General features: G+C 42.0%; 2 protein-coding genes across 4 annotated transcripts in view; both read right to left on the bottom strand.

The window, feature by feature from the left end:
* Window positions 1-24249, bottom strand: part of LOC115799114 (NACHT, LRR and PYD domains-containing protein 14-like) — a 488499-nt gene that overhangs the window by 343323 nt on the left and 120927 nt on the right. The window lies entirely within an intron of this gene.
* LOC115799133 (zinc finger protein 271-like) lies at window positions 447-12521 on the bottom strand. 2 transcript variants are annotated; one of them, XM_030756138.1, is made up of 4 exons: window positions 12304-12521; window positions 8789-8920; window positions 7049-7645; window positions 447-1663 (listed from the first exon to the last, which is right to left on the bottom strand). In XM_030756138.1, the coding sequence occupies exons 2-4, from the start codon at window positions 8804-8806 to the stop codon at window positions 1040-1042; spliced, it is 1239 nt and encodes a 412-aa protein (XP_030611998.1). In that variant the 5' UTR covers window positions 8807-8920; window positions 12304-12521; the 3' UTR covers window positions 447-1039. The 2 variants fall into 2 exon arrangements, with proteins under 2 accessions (XP_030611998.1, XP_030611997.1); XM_030756137.1 differs by having other exon boundaries at window positions 447-1666; window positions 12304-12520.

The following is a 24249-nucleotide window of genomic DNA, read 5'->3' as shown; positions in this document are numbered from 1 at the left end:
TTAAGGGGATTTTTTTCAACATTGTAATTGCAATTTTTCCCCCCCCCGGTTTATTTAACTTTTCAAGTGAGGTACAAAATAAAGACAACAGAACGATTAGCACAGTTAACAGTGTACCAGTTCTTTACAATCAGAACTGGGATAGAACACACCTGAATACCCAAATATGAGCACATACAGCAAAGAGATCAAGTCAGAATAAAGTAGTAAGAACCATAATGTGATAACAGACAGATAAATCAGAAAATGAGTATAGTACCTGCATGTACACGCCCAAACAAACACGCACACACGACGAAACAAACAAAACAGAAAACAAAGGGGCCAGGGCGGTGCATCCTGTGAGTATGAAGGACTCATCCAATTCGACTCAGAAAAAAGAAGGTTATTATATATATATATATATATATATATATATATATATATATATATAAATAAAGGGCTGGTTTACAAGAGAAAAGTTTACCCACTACAAGATAATTCCCTGATGTTATTTTACTCGCCTTCATAAAATAGGTTCACTGGAGAATTATTTGTGTTGGGAATCCAAATATTATGAAGGGACTTCAGTGCACGCAATGTGAGATTGCCCTGTTGTTAAACCTTTCTGGCAAAAAATTATCAAAACAATGCAAGGATGGGTGGGTACACACGGCGCCCAACATCTCTAATCCAGAATCTGCACTGCCCGTTTCAGGCTTTATCACAGCTGCCAGTTATTCTCTGTAAATGGAGAAGATGGTCCAGTGTATCGAGATCAGATGAGGTGTATGGCAGAGATGGCATCTTTTGAGTTATTGATAAGTTGCACAATCAAAAGGAATTATATTTATTGGTTTGGGATAAGTTCTTGTCAATTATAAAAGGGGGATAAGACTATATAGTCTAAACATAAGTCTGGATGTGCATGAAGTTTTGAGTTTATATATTGTAGGATTATTCACTGCAAGTCCAGAAACCAGAGCTACCTCATCTGATCAGGATAAGGATCTTTACAGGAGATTCCATCGGAATTCTGTGGAGCCGGATCTCAAGGTTTTTAAGTTTGACCCCAAGAGGAGGTTTCTGACTCTGCAGACTCCTTGTGATCCAGTGATGGGAATGATTTCTGCCCTGCATGATCACGCTGATGTTTGGACAGAGCAGATAATGAAGTGAATGTTTTTGCACATTGGTGACAGTGAAACAGTTTCCTTGCAGCGTGGGATCGTTGGTGTTCAGCGTATGAACGGAGATTCCTGAAGCTCTTGTCACACTGGTCACAGCTGTAGTTCCCTTCAACATGTGTATGTTCATGGAGGTTACGACTACTTGAATGTGAGAAGCTTTTCTCACAGTGTCTGCACTTGTATGGTTTCTCTCCTGTGTGGACACGTGTATGCACTGTAAGCTCATGTGCAGTGGTGAAGGATGACCCACACTGGTCACAGAGATGCTTTTTAATCCCACTGTGGATGAGTTCATGGCGTTTTAATTTATTTGATGTGGTGAAGTCCCTCCCACATTCCCTGCATTCATGCAGTTTGTGTCCAGCGTGTCTGAGTTGATGCCATTTCAGGCTTGTTTTTTGATTGTAAGTTTTCCCACAAAGGTCACAGCGAAACGCTTTTCCACCACCACAGTGAGGACAGGGCTGAGAACCAGATCCATCTGTGTGGCTCTGCTTCTAAACAAAGACACAAAGACAGTGTAAGTCAGCGAATTCCTTCAACACTTATCCTGTACATCACCTGAAATAAAGAGCATCTCTGCCAACGTCCAATAACATTTTACTGCTTACATTATAAACACTCAGCTTACTGGGATACAGTAACTCTTCCTTTTTGTATGGGTCCTTCCATATAAAGTCATTCATATCTGAAAAAAGTTCCCACTTAAAGGGAATGGGTCGCTCTCAGGAGCTCAGTGAATCCCAGCGTGGTACCGTGATAGGATGATACCTGTGCAACAAGTCCTGAAGTTTCCTCACTACTAAATATTCCACAGTCAGCTGTTAGTGGGATTATAACAATGTAGAAGAGATTGAGAATGACAGCAACTCAGCCATGAAGGGGTAGGCCACTTCATGGCTGGTAGGGTCAGTGGATGCTGAAGTGTATAGTGGCAAAAATTGGACTTCTGGTGCAGTGCTACACCAAGACGGATGCATAGTGGAGAGGTCCTACTAATTGGTTTCAGGAAAAGGACCTCCAGGTGAAATAACTAGCTCCAGAAACAATTTAAGTGATGTATGACTGTCATGTAGTAGCTGTGGCCTGCAAGGCAGAGGACCCCAAAGCAGGACACAGTACACGAGCAGCTTAATTTCAAGTTTGAGGTTTAATAGCAAAAGTCTACTTGATGAAACATAAACATGAATTTAAAGCACAGAGGGATGAACAAAAAATGACAAGGAACAAGGGGAACGCAGACACTATATATACAGAGGGACAATCAGGGAACAGGAAACAGGTGAGGAGCACAGCTGAACATAATTACACAGAGGAGACAAGGGAAGCAAAATTAACCACAAGCACACAGGACTGTCAAAATAAAACAGGCAGGAACCAAACATGGTGCACACAGCATTAACACGTAGGGAGACTTGGCACAGAGGGAATCTAAGCATGACCAAAAGAACAGTCAGGGAAACACTGGGAATAGAAACAAAACATTAGACTAACAAAGACATCATAAACAAAACAGATTGGGTGGGCGGGTCCTCGTCTGGAAGCTGAAGCGCACAAACGTGGGAGAACACGCCCCCCTTTCTGTGCTGCAAACACGTTTTAGGGTCCAAACCAAACTACTGCAGCATCTGTGTGCAGCACAGAGGGAAACACAGACAGAGATTAGAGCAAGACGACAAGTACGCACTTTGTGTCCTTTTATCTGTGATATGAACTGATACAAAGCAGCAAGTTCAGCCTTAGAGCCCAACCTAATTCACAGCTGTGAAAATCACTTTTCTCCTGTAATACACACCATGCAGTGAAATAGTGGTAGAAAAGTTTATGCTGAGACAGTAACCGCCCTTCTGCGGCTTTCATCATGTGTTCTTGGTTCAGACCAGCTAGCTTGCAGGGCCCGAGTTGAACCCATTTTTCAGTGTTTGCTGTGGAAAAACCGCTGAATGGTTCAAATACTGGCACTGGCACCCCGTCGGTGCAAAAGTGGCCTGAGAGGAGGGAAACAACAAGGGACTCAGGGGAATAATGAGAAAATGTCCAAACCACAACAAAACTTGGATCCAAGTCTGCTAAACAAGAGGGAGGGATTCCATGGTGAAACGGTGCCTGGTGAAGCTCAGCTAACTTGCAATAGTGAAAACGCTCTACTGGAAGCAATGTCATTACACACCGAAGAGTATAAAAAAAGAAAAACATCAAATGAGACATGAGAATTCATGAGCAATGTCAGGAAAACTCCGATAGACGGCCTCATGGAGTTTAAGGGGGAAGTTTTGCAGGAACCACAGAGTCAGAACGCTAGCATAGCGGAGGTGCAAACTCGAATGGCTCGTTTGTTGATTAAAGAAATGCTCCTGACAGCGGTGAAAGAGAACATGGAGATGCGGAACATTTAGAGAGGTTTTTAAGTAGAAACAGTATAAGGATCTACGGAGTGCCCATGGAAAAAAAGATGGAAAGTCTGTCACTGACTTGGTAAAATAATTGTTCAAAACTCAAACTGCCGGACGACAGAACTCCAGATCCAGCGGGTGCACAGAACATTGTTCCCAAAGCCAGCTGCAACTTCATCACCGAGATCAATAATTGTGAACTTTTTAAAATTTTACATTAAGGAGCTGCAATTAAGAAAGCATGACGACAGAAGATAGAGCAATGGCAAGTGACTTTATTTTGAAAAAAATGATTATGCAACAGACATTATGGAGAGGCAGACCCATCAAAGCAGCGCAGAAAGAGAAAGGGATCCCATACTAGACACCTACATAAAGCTATGAGTGCACTGGGACTCCGGGCAGCTGTTCAAGACCTGAATCTGCAGTCAGTGTCGTGATGACCAAGGTGAACAACACAGCGACAACGGAGGAATGACTGAACTAGGGCTGCAACGATTCCTCGAGTAACTCGATTTTTAAAAAGAAAATCCTTGATCAGCACCAAGTGGATCATTGCTGACATGTTTTTCCACTGCTCTTTGCTGTGTGTGTGTGTGTGTGTTTTTTTTTGCTCACTGTGCTGAGAATGTAAGCTATAACCAGTTGGCTACTGGGCGCTACCATTAGCACTAGTGATCATTTGATACCAGAAGGAATACAAAGCAATTACAATATTCAGCTCACGCAGACCGCAGTTTTTCAAGAATTTACGTGCAGTGTGCACATGGCTAAAATCTGCAGCAAGCGCAAAGAGGCGGAGCCGTTACTGAGACGGTGAGCTCAGGTGGAGTGGAAGGAAATGTTTTTCTAGTGTCCAAGGCAGCAGCGCTTTTTCCTGTAACCACCTTAAAACCTTTACTTGGAAACAGCTGGAGGTCCTTCATCAACCACCTGATCAGCAACATGAAGAACAGAGAACTTTGTAGCTGCTCCATCCATCCTGTTTGTTTCACACAGAGAAACATCTGCAGTACGGAAGTTAAAACATGCAGATGAACTGTTAATACAAAAAATTATTTCAATCAATTACTTGATTAATTGATGTCGTAATCGATAGAATACTTGATTACAAAAATTAATCGATAGTTGCAGCCCTACTTGTATTCAGAAAGCCATAGTCAAACATTAGGTTTCAGCTCGAGTGGAGCTTCCTGTTACAATAAAAATGTGATAGTTTATGCTCACAACATGGTGGCAGATATTCAAACATAGGAAACGCTTTCAGCAGCTGATTAATAAAAACATCTGGATTATGTTTTTGTTGTGTATGCTTTTTATGTGATTTCTGCAAACCTATTAGTAGAACGAAAAGGCACTCTGATACACATTAAATGCATGATATGTAAGTGTAACTCTTCTGGATTATATGCAAAAATGATCACTCTATTGATCCAATAAGGCCTGATTTAGAGCTCTGCATCGGTCCTTCGTACATAACCAAAAATCCTCTCTGAACCTAACCTGACACGCACCTCGAGAAATGTGACTACACATCCACAAAGACTGTAATTACTACCTAGGTTTCAGAGGTGCTTTCCAGTTACATACGTAGGCCCCATCACTCACTTAACAAGCGGGAGCGGCATTTAAAGGTTAACATTACCTTATTAATTAGTATTAGCGTTAGGGCTGAAAAAAAATTTCTGGCTAGAACCCTGTAGTTAGTATGGCCACCAATGACGGTAGATAAGTAAGTTGTTTCTCTGCCATTAGTACATGAGCAGCGTGTACGAGGAGGGATTGACATCGCTAAGACCCTCCTCCTGGCCCTGATTGGCTGTTTTTGACCGGAAGCAGTTCATGGTGGAGGTGGAGGAGCTTGAGTTTTTCACAGATTTTCTGTCTCATAACATGGGCAACCTGGGTGACAGTTTTAACAAATATGTAAAAAACAGATTTATAAAAGTTACATACTGCAGCTTTTATCTGTATAAGAGAAACTTGTGGTTTTAGTTCTTACTGTCAATAAGTGTTTGCCAATTTTCAGTTTTACACATTTATCTATGTGTTTTTGAAATAGCACCCATTATTACAAAGATTGTTGTTGGTTTAAAAACAACGTAACATATTCTCCATTCAGAGTTACACAGTTGAAATTTAATATGTATTGGAGCGCAACCTCTGGGTCATGTTAACAGAAAGAATTGAATATCTATATGGTAAATGGACTAGTTCTTATATAGCACTTTTCTACTCAGAGCACTCAAAGCGCTTATACATTTTACATTTACCCATGCACACCCATTCATACAAGCACTTCCATATTAACTAAGCTAAGTGCTTTAATTATCTAACATTCACACTCCAATGGTTGCGTCGGAGAGCAACTTGGGGTTAAGTATCTTGCCCAAGGATACATTGGCATGTAGCCAATGTATCCTTGAATCGAACTCCTGACCTTCCGATCAGTAGGTGACCTGCTCTACCTACTGAGCTACAGCCACCCCAGAAATTAGGACTCAAGTGAAAAGGTAGAGCATCCTTCCATTAGACATTTGCTCACGAATAGAGATCATAAAAATGAGTGTTCTCCCCTGAAGACCTGTTTCAGTCTTTGCCTGTTGAAATACCAGAAAAACAATTCAGAATATGGGATAAAACCATGTCAAGGTTTAGATGTAAAGGCCACTGAGCAAGAATCAGATTACAAGACTACAGATTGGGAAAGATAAAGAAGGTATGGCATTGCCAGACCTCAAGGTATATTATCATGACCTGTAATTTGGTGGTGTGATGAAGTCTATTATGCCAATTGGAAAATTTTAACACAACTCATCCAGGAAAGATAAATTCATAGCCTGATAGGTGACAGAAACAGTAGAACGGAGGAGATGTGGAGGCATTAATGCGGATCACTCATATTTTTTGGCCGTGTCCTAAACTCGCAATATTCTGGGGTAATGTCCAACTAGCCATGGTTAGAATTCTGGATTATGGAATATAAATCATGAAAATTGTTGTATTTTGATAACATGGCAGGACATAAGGTGTTAAAAAAAAAATCTTGTTAGTGGCCTGCAAGAAAGCAGTCACAAGAAAGTGGCATAAACATGACCCACCAACACAAAATGACCATAATCTACATTATGGAGCAGCTGCCTCACAGGACAAAGACTCAAGAACAATTCCATGAGAAATAGACTGTAAGGGCATCAGTGAGAAAGACTTACACATGGATACATAGAAACAAACTGTACATATGGCAATCTTGCATGTCCATGTTAATCTTTTTATTTATTGTTATTATTATTTGTTTCAGCATTCTTTGATTGTATAAATAAAAAAAATTTAAAAAATCAATATAAATAAAAAAAGAAGTAGAAATCATAAGCGAGATTAAAATGTCATGACTCACCCAGTGTTGGAATTCCTAACACAAGTTAATGAGCACAGTTGTTTCAGATAATAAAGCTAAAACTAAAAGATCAAAATAAAAATACATACCTCACAGTAACTGCACTTGTATGGTGTCTTTCTGGTGTGGATCTCTTGGTGTTTTTTTAGACACTCCGTATCTTTAAAAGCCTTCTCACACAGGTCACATTTGTAAGGTCTTTCCTCAGTGTGGGTAACATTATGGCGTTGTAACTGTTTCTCAGTTGTAAAAGGTTTACCACATTGATCACAGGGGTACACATTGTGTCTAGTGTGAATGCGTAGGTGTCTATTTAGAGTCCCTAGAAGGCTGAAAGTTTGTCCACAGATGTCACAGCTGTATGCTTTAATTCCAGAGTGGGAAACTTGATGCCTCCGTAAGTGGCTACTTTGAGTAAAAGCTTTACCACACTGATCACAGCTGTACGCTTTCACTCCACTGTGGATGAGTTGGTGTTTTTTCAAACTTTCAAGATGAGCAAAGGACTTTTCACACAACTCACAGCTGAATGGTCTCTCTCCAGTGTGGATGAGTTGATGTATTTTTAGGTAAGACTTCGCAGTAAAATCCTTCCCACACAGATCACAGCTATATTTCTTGCCTCCCTTCCTTGTGTGAGGTTTGTCGGCTTCCTGAGAGTGCTGACTTCTCACTCCATGTTGGTCCTACAGAGACAGAGATACAAGCAGAAGTAATGAGTGAAATGCAGTCGTGGAACAAACTGAGTTTCCCTCCATTAGTTGGATCAAGGCAGAAACGAAACACACTGCAGGTCAGTTACTGATCTGATCCATTAAATAGCATTTCGCCCATATTAGCTGCATTACAGTTCTCCATTGTTGTCTTATTCTTCTTGTGGATTTACAGTTGACCAAACCAGCTTAGAGCTACATTACCGCCACCTACTGGACTGCAGTGGATCAGGAGTTAGAAATAAACCCCTCAGGCTCTAAAATGTTCTCCGTTGCTGCGATGGATTCCCTTTGACACTGAGTGGATCATCTCTGACATGTTTTTCCACGCCTCCACCGCTCTCTGCTGTGTTTGTGTGTTAGTAATGTTTGTAATGCTCGCGAGCGCAGCTATTAGCACTAGCGTTCGTCCAGTACCGGAAGGACCCCTTCCCTGTCAAGATATTTTCTTATACTTTAATCCCTGATTAGTGACTAAATATAGACCTACAGCAGAAACGTATTTAGGAGAGTGTTTGTGAATATAAAGCCTTACAAGATCACGCTCACACAGCCCCCAGTTTTTCAACATAAACACTGATAACAACAGCAGCAGTCGGCTGTTTTCCCTGCAGTCTGTCTGCACAAGCACAAAGAGGCGGAGCCGGTGGGCTCACATGGAGTGGAAGAAAATGTATTTCCAGCGTCCAAAAGATGCTTTTCTCCCTGTAACCTCCATTAAAACTTTACTGGGAAACAGCTGGAGGTCCTTCATCAACCAGCTGATCAGTAAGTGAAGAAAAGAGAACTTTGTAGCTGCTCCATCCACCCTGTTTGTTTGTCTGTTCTTCGCCAAAGCAACCACCTCCCTGAACTCTCACTCACACACACACACACACACACACACACACACACACACACACACACACACACACACACACACACACTCTGTGTAATAGCCACATCTCTGTGCAATATTATAAGACAGAAACAATAGCGAAAACATAAGGAAAGTAGACTCTGTATGTATGGAGGAGCCCAGGATGAACAGGTCGAAGCTAAATGCTTAAAACTGATTTAATGAAACCAGCGGCTGATAAAGTCACACAGATTCAATCACAGTGATTTTTGTCTCACCTGTTGTGTTGAGCTCATTGTTTTCTCTGCAGGGGCTGAGCTGAGTCCAAATGGATGAATATGTTCCTCTGCTGCTCCGTCAGGCTCTCCTCCTCCTGCTGCTACTCAGCTGGGACACAAAGTATCTGATCCCTGACAAAAAGAAGCAGAGCAAACAAAAACCTGAGCAGAGCAACATTTAGAAGATGCATTTGTTCCAGCAGCTACAGGATGGTTTCTACAGGCTGAAGAACAGCAGTCAGTGCAGGAATCAACATCTGCACACTGATTTTCTATTAGAGGAACAAAGTGAATGCAGACACACACACAGAGACAGACTCTCCAAACCCACAGAACAAAAGCTGTCCAGCTTTGTGTGTCTGTCAAAATGCTTTGTACACATCCTGCTGGAATCAGTGTTGTTACAGCTGCAGTCAAAGCATCATGGAAACCATGAAGGTAAAGACGGCACAGTTCAGCCTCTGATCATGAGATGGACCTCACTCAGACCCAAGTGGACCCTCGCACACCTGGAAACTACAACACTGCTGATAAACTGCACTGACTGCAGTTTGGAGCGCCATTTGAACCTTTTGTGCACAATGTGAGAAACAGCTGAGAAGCAGCAGCATCATTCCTGGAAGGGGAGCTGATAGGAAGAGGCTCTCCAGCCTCTGATGAGCATCAGACCCAGGTACAGATTCTCAACAGTAACCAGTGCTCATCACATGGAGCCAATTAACCAACTACAAGCCCAAAGGCCCCCACACCAGACTTTCCACACCTTGGGGTGGCTGTAGCTCAGTAGGTAGAGCAGGTCACCTACTGATTGGAAGGTCAGTGGTTCAATTCCTGGCTACTGCAGGCTGCGTGCCAATGTATCCTTGGGCAAGATACTTAACCCCAAGTTGCTCTCCGACCGTTCCGTCGGAGTATGAATGTGAGTGAATGTTAGACGATTAAAGCACTTAGCTTAATTAATTAATCATGGAAGTGCTTGTATGAATGCGTGTGCATGGGGTAAATGTGAACGTGTTGTATAAGCGCTTTGAGTGCTCATATCTGAGTAGAAAAGCGCTGTATAAGAACTAGTCCATTTACCATTCAGCCCCCCAGTCCTATTAATACAACAGGAGTTCTCGACCTGCTCTCCACTTCACAAGTCTCTCCACTAGGGCCGGGCAATATATCGAGATTTTAAAAATATTGATAAATTTTCATATGCGATATAAGATGAGACAATATTGTTTATATTAATATAGTCTATGTCGTGTTACAATCACACCAGTTCACCTTTCTCTTCTCCCAGTTTGTCTCTGCACAGTTTCATACTGCCCCCCCCCTCTCCGCTTCACCCGTTAATCATGCAGGAAGTGACAGCATGGCAGTGTTCCTAACTTTGTGACTTTGTTGCTAAATGAACGACTTTTCAGACCCCACTGGAGACTTTTCCCCCAAAAGAGACTAGCGACAAATTTAATGTCTTTTTCCGGTGAGGTCGGAGAGTTTTGTTAACCTGAAATCCTTCGCTGTCGCCGTGTTCTGTGTACATACAGCCTTCGTACTGCGTCCGTTCGTACGCTCTGGCATCGCCCGGACCCCCAAGAGTCCCTGGCTGCAGGTGAGAGAGCGCCGCCATACGCAGCAGAAGTTGGTTTGTACCGTAAGTCACATGACCTTAACAGCAGAAGTGGGTCTTTTTTGTGTGCTTGCAGACGCTGCATTGAGTGGGTGGCCCGTTACTGTGATACATCAGTGCAAATGTCTGTGGATTTACTGAGACGCTAAAATCCTGCAGATGGAAGTTTGTTCAGTAGTCACAGTACTGGATGTACAGGAGTACACACAGGAGGAAGTACTTCCCAGTGAAGCAGACTTCCAAACTGGCTTTATAAATAATCAGTCAGCATTTTGATATTTTTGCTCTGTAGCTTTTTTATTTACATTTTAATAGCACAGCTGTGAGTCTTTTTATAGAGGAAAAAAAACATTAATTTATTTGAGGAGCATTATTATTTAAATATGCCAATAGTTCATTTTTGAGTAATTTCTCATGAACATCTACAGCTGAATGTTAATAAAAGTGTCAGACATTTGGGACATGTAGCTTTGACTCTGAAGGGCCTTTTTGTTTATACCTTTGGGAAGAAAAATATCGAGATATCTATCGTATATCGCCATTCAGGTTGAAAAAAAAAAAAAAAAGATTATTTTTCGTCCATATCGCCCAGCCCTACTCTCCACCCTCCATGATGCCACTCTTCAATCCTTAGAGAGATGTAAATAGACTCATTCAGAGACACAACCCCACAAAGCAGCTGGATCAGACGTCTCCACCAAACTGTCAGATCCCAGATTATCCTCATACAGTAAGTCTAGAGTTTCAATGATCCTAAGAGCATTACCCTATTAGGAATTTGCATTAAGTAATTGAAACCAGAGGTGTGCCACAGTGGGTGGAAGTGAGGACCCAATGGCTGGACTCAGGTGCAGGCAGGAGTTAAAGAAAACGAGCCTTTATTGTGACTGAAGGTACAAACTAACAAAACAAGGCTCGTTACAAAAGCGGAGAAAACCTAAATTGGGGAACATTACGGAACATGAGGAGCATGGAGAGTCACAGGGACAAAACATAAGAGGGGAAGACGGGAATAATCAGGGAACATGTGGAAGCACAGCGGACTTCCGGACTGAGCGGAAGTGATCTGTCCCGAGGGACGGCTTCCTGCGCAGCGGCTTTTATTGTGGACTTTCACAGTAAAATCAGTGGGTTACACAGAACTCAGTTTACAACATGTACACATGGTTCTGATTATGCCGCGGTACCAGTGGATCAGACTCGCCTCAGTTCACCCACAACACTTCCTCTATTTCCTGCTGCTTTTTCACCAACTCGGACCACATAAGGAGACTATTTACGACTGCGCTTCCTCCTCACAGTTCTCTGCTGGGGGAGCTAACGGTGGCTAAGCTACCATGGTCCGCACCGACTACAGGGGCCTGGCTAGATACAGGATTTTCCAGGGTGCAGAACCGAGTCTCCAGTTCACTGAGCCTGGCCTCCAGAGCTACAAACAGACATTTCTTATAAGTACCGTTACTGCTAAAGGAGGCCGAGGAGTAAACATGTGACAGGAAAGTGCGGGAGGGACAGGAGAAGAAGCCATGCTGCTAGTTAGTCGGCAAAGAGCTAAGTTAATGGCTGCGATAAGCTAGCGAATTTCTAAAGACAAATAAAGTGAACAACGTGAATACAGGTGATTGTGAGAGAGTGTGCTCTAGATAAAGTAGGTGAAGATTACACTGAAATATGTCGTTAACTAGGAAAATCGAGCTACACAGATTAAACAGATACAGCAAAGACCACTGTGCTCCTGGACCGGAAGTGATGATACCGCAGTGAGAGCAACACAGTGCTGCCAAATTAGACGAACCGGTGGGAAAAGCGAGAAAACCAGTATTTGTTCTGCTTCTTAGCGAGGCACAAAAACACAACAGACGCAGAACAGCTTCGAGTTTCACTGCCGAGAGCTTACCTCACGGTTGGTCTCTAGTGATGTGGTGTTCTGTGTCGAGTAGAGGTGGGCGGATCGATCCTAAAAGCGATACCAACGCTGGTATTGATACTGAGCAATACTCTTGTAAAAAGATCGATACGCAAACTTTTTTTCTCTCCTGCACGCACTGACTGCTGCGCATGCGGATTCATCAAAGTCTACTCTCTGCAAGAGCAGCGCTGTGCTGTGTCACACAGCACGGAGCAGCGCACCCCGCCCCTCTCTTTTGTTGTTGCACCGTCACGTGGCTTAGCGGCGCCAGCCAAACAGCCATGCAGGTAGGCTCAGCCTGGCCCGCCCACTCAGCGCTCTCCTCGAGTCCCCACGTCACAGTACGGAGAGAGACACCGCCGAAGCATCGAAATGTCTGAGAGGAAGAGAGGCGCCGTTTGGCTTTATTTTATTGCAGAAAATGAAACTACAGCAAGCTGTATAGTTTGCAACAGGGCCGTTAAATACAGTGGAAACACAACAAACCTCTACAAGCACATGCAAAACCACGCAGCAGAAAACGCGGAGCATCAGAAACGGAGAGGAGAGACATCCCCCCATTCCCTGGCCCCGACAGACCCAGACCCTCCACCCAGATTCAGATGTCACTGGCAGAGGCCTTTCAGTCTAGCAGCAGAGAATATCCAGGTAGATAAGAGCGGTCATCTTCAGCATCAGTTCATATTAACTTTCAAAGTGCATGTTACTTAAGTCATACGTTACTGGAGCCAACTCAAAAATATAGAATTAAGACATTGAAATAATCTAGTACATTTATTCCATTGCAAAGTGTTATCTAAGATAAGATAACGTTAGATAAAGCTTTAATTATCCCACAACAGGGAATTTTATAGAATTAAAGCAACAGGCAAGTGCACACCAGGGTTATTATAGTTAACGAAAACGAAGGAAATAACGAAAACTGAAATTGAAAAAACATTGTCGTTAACTGAAATAAATGAAAACTAAAATTAAAAGGAAAAAACGATAACTAACTAAAACTGTATTGTGAGTTTAAAAAACGAACTAAAACTAACTAAAATTATAGATAAAATGACCTTCCTTTCCTTGTTTGTCATTTTATATAAAAGCCTCATGGATTGATCATTTTTCTGCTCTCCGAGTCTAAGCTGGGAGCGCCGTCGGGCAGCTGTGTGTGCGCCCACCGCGCTGGTCCTTAAAGTAATGGCAGCGGTCTGCCGAGAAAGCGGCAGAGTCCCGTATGGAGTTTCTTTGAGTCCGATAATACAGATAGAAGAGCGTCTTGTTGTGAATGATGAAAAATGTATGGAACACGTCTCAGTTAGGAAAAAACACCAACGTCAAAGTCCACCTGAGAAGCGCACACAAGGAAACCGCTCTGAACCGACAATCTGGCCTTCATGTGACTGCTCCTCGCTGCCACGCAGCCTCAACGTTGTGATGAACCTTTTCGTCCTTGTGTGTTTTCGCCCACTTTATCAGTGAGAGAATAACAATCAGGAACAAACAATATAAGGACTCACAAATGTCAGCAAATTCCTGGAGGGAGCTGCTAAAACTGTCGGAATGGACATGAAGGAATGAAGAAAGTGAAATAAGAGGGACAAATGTGTTTGCAGCCAAAAAACTGAGCACAAAGAGCGAGAACCAAAAGAAGTCCCAGCCGGCACCGCAGCACACGACCGTAAGGTAATGAACACACACAATTCAGCTACACAAGAATAAATATGGACATGAGGTCAGCCACATATGGAGCATCTAACCAAGCTAGCTCCAAAACAGAAGCTGTTGTTAATCTGCTGCACGGATGCTGAACTTTATTGGGAGTTTATTGTAGAATTTATTGAGTTCATGTTTTTCTTTGTTAATCCCTGTTGATGTTCATGTGTCCTTAATATTACACACATTTAGCATGTAGTGCTGCTGTCTTGTGAACAGTTGGCTGTTGAATATATTTCTTTAAACGGTATCTTTTGTTGAGTTTTTATTACACGAGTTACTCTTGTACCTTGAATCTTGCACCTGACAAAGTATGAAAAACTAAAACTAATACTGAAACTAACGAAACTAAACTAAAACTAAGCAATAAACCCAAAATGAAAACTAATAAAAACGAGCAAAACCACTCTGAAAACTAATTAAAACTAACTGAATTAAAGAAAAAAAAAGTAAAAACTAACTAAAACTAAACGATAATGTAAAATCCAAAACTATTATAACCCTGGTGCACACAGTGCAAACAAAATTACATAAGGATTGAAAGATATAATATCATAAGAAGTGGACTAGAAAAAACATAATGAACAGAACAATTTAACAACAAGGAATATTTACACAGCCAAACAAGACTGTAAACATAACAGAGGTTAGAAACCTCCAAAAAACATTAGATTAATGATTTTCTGAAATTGAAACAAATATACTAAATATGGTACAGCTCAGGCTTACTTTACACTCTTTATTTAAGAAAAAATGTAGAGAAGTGCACTGAAGGGAAGAAATTCCTTATTTTTGTATTATTTTATTCAATTGTTCGACTTGAAAAACCGAATAACTTTGAAACTGTTTACAGTATTTGTTGTGGTGTGTTCATTTTGTTGTATTGTTTTTTGTCAGCCCTCTACCTCAGGAGATTTTGTTTTAAGTTGTGTTGAGTGATATTTTTTTACAATCTGTTTAATAAAAAACAGGATTACACTGAAAGGAAGAAAATTCCTTAGTTTTTTATTGTTTTTCCTAAGAACAATTCTATTTGAAAAAAGAAACAAAGAAAGAAGGAACTAGAAAAGATGTCTAGTGAAGGGAGAATTTTTATTTTATTTTTGTATTGTGGTTTCTCCTTTTCTACCTCAAAAAAAGATTAATTTTCCTAATGTTAAGGCAAACTGTTTTGTTACTGTTCCATTGTTTCTAAACAAAAACGTTGATTGTGATAGTAAAGTATTTTGTTGTCACGTAAAATGTTTGGCGAAATTCTATCCTAGGTCTTTTGGAGCCTTTAGATCTATGAAGCTTAAATATGAAAAAGTATCGGTATCAAGATCGGCGATACTGGGCCTGCATTTACTTGGTATCGGATCGATACCAAAATTCCCAGTATCACCCACCTCTAGTGTCGAGTAAGGAAAGTTGCTATTGGCTGTCCTAAAAGTCGCTAGAAGTTGCTAACTGGCATCATCACCTAATTTGCATAATTGGTCATTTGCATGTAGTTGCAACCGAGGCTGAAGGAGAGAGGAATAACATCTTTGGAGAGACAAAAAGTGAAGAAAAAAAAACATTATAAATATATTTATAACTACTAGGGCTGGGCAATATGGACCAAAATAATATCTCAATATTTGTTTTACCTGAATATCAATATACAGAATATATCTTGATATTTTTTTCTCCCCAAAGGTATAAACGAAAAGGCACCTCTGAGTCAAATGTCCCAAATGTCACACAGACACTTTAACATTCAGCTGTAGATGTACAGGAGAAATTGCTCTTAAATACTAATGCTCCTCAAATAAATTAATGCTTTTTCCTTCATAACAAAAGACTCGCAGCTGTGCTATTAAAATGTAAACATAACAGATGCAGAGCGAAAACAGCAAAAGGCTGACTGATTCTTTACAAAACCAGTCTGCCGTGAAGTAGACTTCAGCAAAGTGCTTCCTCCTGTCTAACAAACATGTAAACAGACTGAATGAACAAACTTCCATCCTTCACTCAGCAGGATTTCAGCCAGCTCAGTAAATCCATACGCTGACGTATCACAGCAAAGGACCCACCCACTCAGTGCAGCATCATATCCACCGGCTAGTGGTGGGCAGAACGATACAAATATCGATAATATCAATACCAATGTTGGTATTGATATTGATCAATACTAGTTTAATGAGATTGATACTTTAGTTTCAGTTTCTCTCTATGCAGCGCTGCGGTTTCATCAAAGATGTGAGCTGACTGTTCAAGTCACAGCAGCACACTTTGCTCCGCCCCTCCCCGCAGTGTTTTGATGTTATACTGTCACATGACAGATAACATATTTTACTTTGGAAAAAAAGGAATTTGTCAGTGGTCTCAAACTCCCGGGTGACTTCCGGCCTGGCGATTTGATGTCAAAAATATAAGACAATTTTTCCCTTTAAGTTACTTTTTTTTTACATTTCATTAACTCCTCTTAATTGGAGGGGAAAGCAAAATGTCAAAAAAGTAACTTAAAGGGCCAAATATGTCTATTTTGACATCAAATCGCAGGCTGGAAGTAGGGGTGGGGCTGGAAGCGTAAATGTTTTATTATTGTGGAGTGATAATTTTGTACAGTGTAGAAAAATTGTGGGGGCAGCACGGTGGAACAGTGGTTAGCACTGCTGCCTCACAGATAGAATACCATCTGGAAGGCCTGGGTTCGATTCCACCTTGGCCCAGGCCTCTCCCTCTCTCTGTGTGGAGTTTGCATGTTCTCCCCGTGCTTGCGTGGGTTTCCTCCGGGTACTCCGGTTTCCTCCCACATTCCAAAGACATGCACTTACTGGGGTTAGGTTAATTGGCTACTCTAAATTGCCCATAGGTGTGAATGTGAGTGTGAAAGGTTGTTCGTCTTTCTGTGTTGGCCCTGTGACAGGCTGGCAACCTGTTCAGGGTGTACCCTGCCTCTCGCCCTATGACAGCTGGGATAGGCTCCAGCCCCCCCGCGACCCTGAACAGGATAAGCGGAAGCGAATGGATGGATGGATAGAAAAATTGTCATTTTTTACACTTTATTTAAGAAAAAAATCCAGACATTGCAATGGACATTATGAACAAAGGAATGCAGCACGGCGAGGATCACCACTGGGTAACACCATTGCCCTTCCGTTCACCAAGGAGGCAGCTACCAAACAATAAAGAGCAAGCTGCACAGAGACTGTCCTCCCCTGATCAGTGGCAGTATGTTCGGACTGAGCAAAACCCAGCTGATCACGCCACTAGACCCACTCACCAACTGGTTCTCAGGGCCTGCCTTTCTTCAACTGCCAGATGCTGCATGAAACAAAGAGCAGTGCTTTCAGCTCATAGATCCTGACCTAGATGTTGAGATTCGGCCTCAGGTAACCACACTGACCACCAAAATGACACACCAGGCTTTAGGTTCACACAGGTTTCAACGCTTTTCAAGCTGGAAATCTCTTGTGAGAGCCTTAGCTACACTCACCCATGTAGCAAGGTCATTTTTGCAACCCTTAGACTCAGACACTTGCAAGAAATGGCATCACTGCACAAAACCTTGCACTGCAGAATTTTCACAAGCAAAATCCACAATCATCAAAACTGTGCAGCAAGAGATGTACAAAGATGAATTTGAAAGCCTAATGCAAGATGGACATGTGCCACACAAGAGCTCAGTCAAACGACTTGACCCCTTTATTGATAGCGAGGGACTGATGAGAGTTGTGGGCGGTTACAGTCAGCTAAACTTTCTGACCAATAGAAACACCCCCTGATCATACCGCCCAGCTACATCGCCAACTTGCTTATTCACAGAGGTGGGAAGTAACGAAGTACAAATACTTCGTTACTGTACTTAAGTAGATTTTTCAGGTATCTGTACTTTACTTAAGTATTTATTTGTCTGACTACTTTTTACTTTTACTCCCTACATTTTTACACAAGTATCTGTACTTTCTACTTCTTACATTTTCAAACAGACTCGTTACTTTTTAACACGTCAGAGAAGTTTGCGTTTTCGGTCAGTGCGCCGTCAAACATCAAACGATCTGAGCCTAAACGGAGGAATATTAACATATAAGAGACAATCGTACTGCGTATCCTCCATCATCGGGGCTGATCTCGTACAAAGGGATTAAATACGCAAACCCATATAATTAATGTATCATTTATAGCGCTATAATCGGGCCGGACCGAGTCCGTAAGTTGCGCTGCGGCACATAAACAGCTTAGCTAGCGCTACTGAAGAGGAGCGAGCACGAAGGGAGTAACGTGTGGCAGGTAAATGCAACGTTTCTAAATGCTCAACAAATATCAGCAAACACACAAAGTGTGTGCAGTTTGTTACACAGTGTGTCTGCTAGCTAAAAGAAGAGCTGCTGTATTTCAGGGAGAGCAAAGAGAGAGAAGTTCACTCAGAGATGGAGAAAGAGGAAGGAGAGGAAGAAGGGAGGCTAGAATTAAAGGTAAGGACCGCAAAATAAACTGAAGTATGCTGACGTTGTGTAATTCAAAGATTCTATGAAAATACTGCAGTTTAGGTTAGCTTGTTGTACTGTATTTACAGTAAAGCTCTGTGTTGGACTGGAGCACAGTGTTTGTGTTCATGGTCAGAGTTACAGGTTACATCAGTGCAGCAGAGATGAGTCTGAATCAAAGCTGCTGATGCTGAGATTCATTCACTGAATCCAACATTTCTACAGCCTGTATGCTGTCAGTGTAGGGGATGGAGATCAGCTCAGAGAGCTGTGAAATACTGGGTTACATCTTTGTGAGTTCACTTCATCCACACAGAGCAGTAAACCTCAGAGCAGCAGCAGCAGGTCAGCTGATCACAGCCTGCACACCAACATCATTTACTGGAGCTCACAATAGAAAGCTGTGATTCTTCTCCCCATGCAGAGCCACTACAGCTGATCTTAGGGTTCCTCCAGCTTCTGAATCCCACTGTAACCCCTGAGTATCCTCATGTTGGTGTTTAGGTGGAGGCACAGTCACCCTCTACTATGGAGGACACAGAGAACAGAGCTGTGTTTAAATTGCCTTTCACAGTTTGTGTCCTACATAACAGTTTCAAGCTGAGTGCATTCATTAGGATTAAAATTTAGATTGGAATAACATTTGTATTCTCATGTAATATTATTTTATATTATTACAATAATATATAATGAGGTTCGGTTAGTTTTACACAAAAATAGCAGGTAGAAACATCCTCTAAAGAACTACTTTTACTTTCTTACTTTGAGTACATTTCAGAGCCTGTACTTTTTTACTTTTACTTAAGTAGAGAAGTTGAACCAGTACTTCGACTTGTACTAAAGTATTTTTTAACATAAGTACTTGTACTTCTACTTAAGTACAGAATGTCAGTACTTTTGCCACCTCTGCTTATTCATCACTATCACGACCAAGTAGCTCATCAAGGGCACCATTTCACCATGGGTGCATTACAGACAGCTGGACTGTGTCAGAGGTAAAAAGCTCATCTCCAGTGTGATTCATAAATGTTTCATGTGCAGAAAGCTCAGGAGAAAGCTTGAAGTACAGAAAATGCCAGATCTGCCAGCAGACAGAGTGTCTGTCGATCCTCCATTTACTCACACTGGGCTTGATGTCTTTGGCCCATGGAGTGTAGTGACACACCGAACCAGAGGGGGCAGCGCTGAGAACAAAAGGTGGGCTGTTATATTCAGCTGCCTTAGCACTAGAGCCGTTCATCTGGAAGTTATCGAGTCAATGTCAACCTCAAGCTTCATCAATGCTTTCCGGCGTTTCCTAGCTGTGCGAGGGCCAGTTCAGCATCTTCGTTCAGACTGAGGCACTAACTTTATTGGGGCCTGCAGAGAGCTGCAAATCAATACGACAGACCCAGAGATCAAAAGCTTCCTACAAGAGCGAGGTTGCACCTGGACATTTAATTCGCCACACTCATCCCATATGGGGGGAGTGTGGGAGAGAATGATAGGAGTTGCACGGTGCATCCTCGATGGCCTATTATTGAAAAACAGCTCCACCAGACTCACAAATAAGTAGGGGTGGGTAAAATAATTGAAGAATCGATGCATCGCAATAATTTCACGCAAAATTCATAATCACTTAGGGGGCTCCTCAGAATCGATTCACCTCCTGACACGTTGGGGGCGCTGAGAGTTTGGTTACTGTGCTGAGCACCTGAGCGCATAACAACAGTCATGGCGAGCAGCTGTAGAAAGCTAACTCCGTCAACTTTTAAGTCAGATGTTTGGGCTCATTTTGCTTTCCCGTCTAAATCTGGAACTCAAGATGTCGACAAAAGCAAGGTGGTATGTAAGCTGTGCCAGAGAGAATTAAAGTACTGCAGTAACACGACAAACCGGCGCAACCACTTAACCAGATACCACGCAGATGCGCTACAAAAACACGAAGCACAACCTGTTGTTGTCATGCCAAGCTAAAAGGTACCTTTGCATCCCAGGCAGTAGTGTACCTGCTGAAAGGATCTTTTCCACAGCAGGTGACATAGTCACAGCCCAGAGAAGTGCATTGAAGCCTGAGCATGTGGATCAGCTGCTTTTTCTGAACAAGAATCTCCACGTGCCCACTTAGTGTGTAACCAGAAATGAAGAACTGTACTGTTACAGTACAATTCTTTATTTCTGGCTACAGTACTATAGTTCAGTTCAAGATATGTTCAAAAATTAGAGGTTAATCACTACATGTTCAAAAGCTAAGAATGTTTACAAGCACTAAACTTTTTCAGTGCAATTCAGTTGAATACAACCCTATGATTTGTGTTTAAATCTGCACTGATATGCAGAGATGTTATTGAAATGCATTTTTATTTATATTAGACTTTCAAGAGATAAGCTATGCCTAATTTTATTTTACATGCACTTTATTTTTTATTGTTTATTAAGAACAGTTTTCTACTTTAAGCACATTGCAGAAAGAAGTTTGTTTCTTTGCTCAGAAATGTGATGTTACAGAAGTTTGTATGAAAATAAATATTTTAAAAATATCAACATTATCTTAAATCATTTGTGTCTTCACAACTTTAAATCAATATCGAATCGAATCGCAACAGCAATAATCGAATTCGAATCGAATCGTGAGGTACCTAACAATACCCAGCCCTACAAATGAGGTGTTGACCACACTAATGGCTGAGGTCATGGCCATCATGAACTCTTGTCCTCTGACCCCTATCTCATCAGATGTAGAGGTCCCCCAAATCCTTTCACCTGCAATGCTGCTTACTCAGAAAGCAAGTGTCGCCTCTGCTCCTCCAGGAGACTTTGAATTGGACCACCTGCACAAAAGTCAGTGGCGCCAAGTCCAGAGCCTAGCAAACTCTTTCTGGAAAAGGTGGAGGCAAGAATATTTGACACTCCTACAGCCTAGGAGGAAGTGGACAGAAAATAGACCAAACCTCCAAGTAGGTGACGTTGTCCTACTCAAAGACTGTCAGGTGAGACGCAGTGAATGGCCAGTTGGACTTATCACAAAGGCCATCGCCAGCAGCAGTGACAATAGAGTTCGAAAGGTCATGGTCAAGACTGCAAAAGAAGGGACTGTGAAAGAGTATTTGAGACCTATTGCTGATGTTTTGCTTTTTTCTAGTAATGACAAAGATAACTGATTCAGTGAAATGAATATAGTGATATAATAGCAATTATATCAGGCGGGGAGTGTTCCGACTTGTGTAAATGATTTTATGTTTAAGAAAAGGTATGTTAAGTTTTACAATTGTGTTTACTTCCATATTTTCATGATGCTATGGTGACGCCTAGTGTTCTTTTTGAGTATTGTACAGCATGGTGGTTTCTCTCACTCCAAACCTTGGAATAGATATGTCTGTAAGTGTTGCCAGTTACAGTTTGTCATATAATACGACACATGTGAATCGTTTTTCTTTGAATCATTAAGTTTGATGAAGCATCTCTGTGTTAGCCTTTTGCTACTAGCCTGTGTTATACATTGTTACCTAGCAATGATGACCATGTTTGTTAATTGCTTAATGTGAGAGTGCTTATTTTGATAAGAAATGTGTAAATACATGTGAAAGTGTGACGAGACTTTTCTAACTGACATGTGTTTTATGTCTGTTGTAGTTTTACGATTTGAGTATATCAGGGTTGCCGCGGGGTAGTAAAAGGTAGTAAATTAAATGAGGTCAAATTAAGGCTAGTAAAAGGTAGTAAACAGAATCTGACTTGGTAGTAAATTTTTCATCACTCCTTCAATATGTTTCCATTGATGCCGACTTTTTGTTTTACGTTCGTTTAACTATAAGATCTGTATAGAAATATAACTACTAAGCAGGACCTGAGCTGACGTTGTTGACGAGCGGTTCCACTGTCCGATCTGCGTTGCGCATGCGCGGAGTCATTTTGCGCCTCTTCATGGGAAAATGTAGTTTTCACAACTTTGGCTCGATGACCGGCAAAGACTGGCTTAACCCTCCGGAGTACACGGATGCGCTGGCGCGTCAAAATGACATCACCAATTTTAGATGACGTAGCATCGGGACGCTGCTGCCATGAGTCGAAAGTGCAGACTTCAAACTATGTACCAGTTTTTAAATGACGTTGATAGGCCAAGTAAAACCAGAGTTATGCCCAATAATTTACGCCACGCTTTTTCCTGTATATTGTCCTCACCTTCGATGCGCGTTTTGTGCAGAAAGAAACGGCGAAAATGTGAGTTTCGCTAACAGGAAGTGCTTGCTAATAAAAAAACAAAAAACAAAAAAGTAATCCCCGACAACCCCTTTCCTATTGGTGGAAAAATCAACCAATCAGAAAATTTTGCGGTAACATGATGCATTTGGGTGCATTTGACTGCTGCGGAGCAGGTGAAAAAGTGGTAAAAGAGAAACATTACTGGCAGGTTTTGCCTGTGATGGGCCCCTCAGTCTTGTGGAGGACAGAAACTGTTTTTTGAGGCGGCATAAATAATTTGTCTAGGATCTTAATGTGAGTCCTGATTGCTCTGCAAATAGTTGTACACAAAAACACCTGAGGCCTTTCCTGCATTTTAATGTGAATAGTTGTATTTAACTTTATTTACTATATTTTTACACAAGTTTTGCAAATTTACAACTTATATTTGCATCCATCCATCCATCCATTCGCTTCCGCTCATCCTGTTCAGGGTCGCGGGGGGGCTGGAGCCTATCCCAGCTGTCATAGGGCGAGAGGCGGGGTACACCCTGAACAGGTCGCCAGCCTGTCGCAGGGCCAACACAAAGAGACAAACAACCTTTCACACTCACATTCACGCTCTCATTCACACCTATGGGCAATTTAGAGTAGCCAATTAACCTAACCCCAGTAAGTGCATGTCTTTGGAATGTGGGAGGAAACCGGAGTACCCGGAGGAAACCCACGCAAGCACGGGGAGAACATGCAAACTCCACACAGAGAGAGGGAGAGGCCTGGGCCAAGGTGGAATCGAACCCAGGCCTTCCAGATGGTATTCTATCTGTGAGGCAGCAGTGCTAACCACTGTTCCACCGTGCTGCCCCGGTTAAGATCGAGAGGCGTTTTGTAAAGTGTGCAGAAAAAATATAAATTTGACCTGAAACGGTGTGACGGCGATCAAATCACACCGAGCATCCACCGTTCACCAGCAGCGGATTCGTGCGCGTGTTGAGCAGATCCCTATTTTGTTTTTTGGTGCTACACAAAGCACTGAAACTGCAACCTCAAGGTCAGCTACGAGCACAAGTATCACTGTCACACCTCAGCAGCAAACCAGTATTCCAAGATTTTATTGAAAAATAAAATAATCGGCTTGTGAAACTTGAATTTCATTGCATTTTGTTTATATTCTTAAAGAAACAAATTTAGATAGATTCAACTCATTGTCATTGTGCACACAAGGCACACAACAAAATGATTGTTCCAGATCACTCATCCAGAGACGAGCATCTGCGGTCATGCAGCTAGAGCACAACCGTAAGGCAATGTGGTTTAAGTCTCTTGACCAAGGACACAACGCAGCGTAGGGACAGGGACTCAAACCGGCAACCCACTGGCTGTAAGACAGGCGCCTACCTACTGCGCCACTTTTTGAAATGTGTTTGGCATATTAATGTTTATGAGGTCTTAGTCAAGACAAAGTCACAGTTACACCTTCAAGTAAGTGGCATACAGTTTTGTCTTTGGTTAGAGATGGGCGATCATCTTACATGGCTTAGTGCTGTGAATCCACCGCTACCCCAAAAAAGGCTGCTGCTCGATTTCGTCCTGGTAGTAAAAATATTTTAGAGGTAGT

Source organism: Archocentrus centrarchus, chromosome 20, assembly GCF_007364275.1.
Source record: "Archocentrus centrarchus isolate MPI-CPG fArcCen1 chromosome 20, fArcCen1, whole genome shotgun sequence".
Classification (NCBI taxonomy): Eukaryota; Metazoa; Chordata; class Actinopteri; order Cichliformes; family Cichlidae; genus Archocentrus; species Archocentrus centrarchus.
The sequence above is the reverse complement of the archived record's forward strand: the minus strand, read 5'-3'. Positions and strand labels throughout refer to the sequence as shown.

Excerpts from the sequence above, each read along its gene's own strand:
- LOC115799133 (XM_030756137.1), bottom strand. Across the intron at positions 1,667-7,048 it reads ACAAGTGCAGTTACTGTGAG|AAGCAGAGCCACACAGATGG; the intron begins GTATGTATTTTT and ends GTCTTTGTTTAG.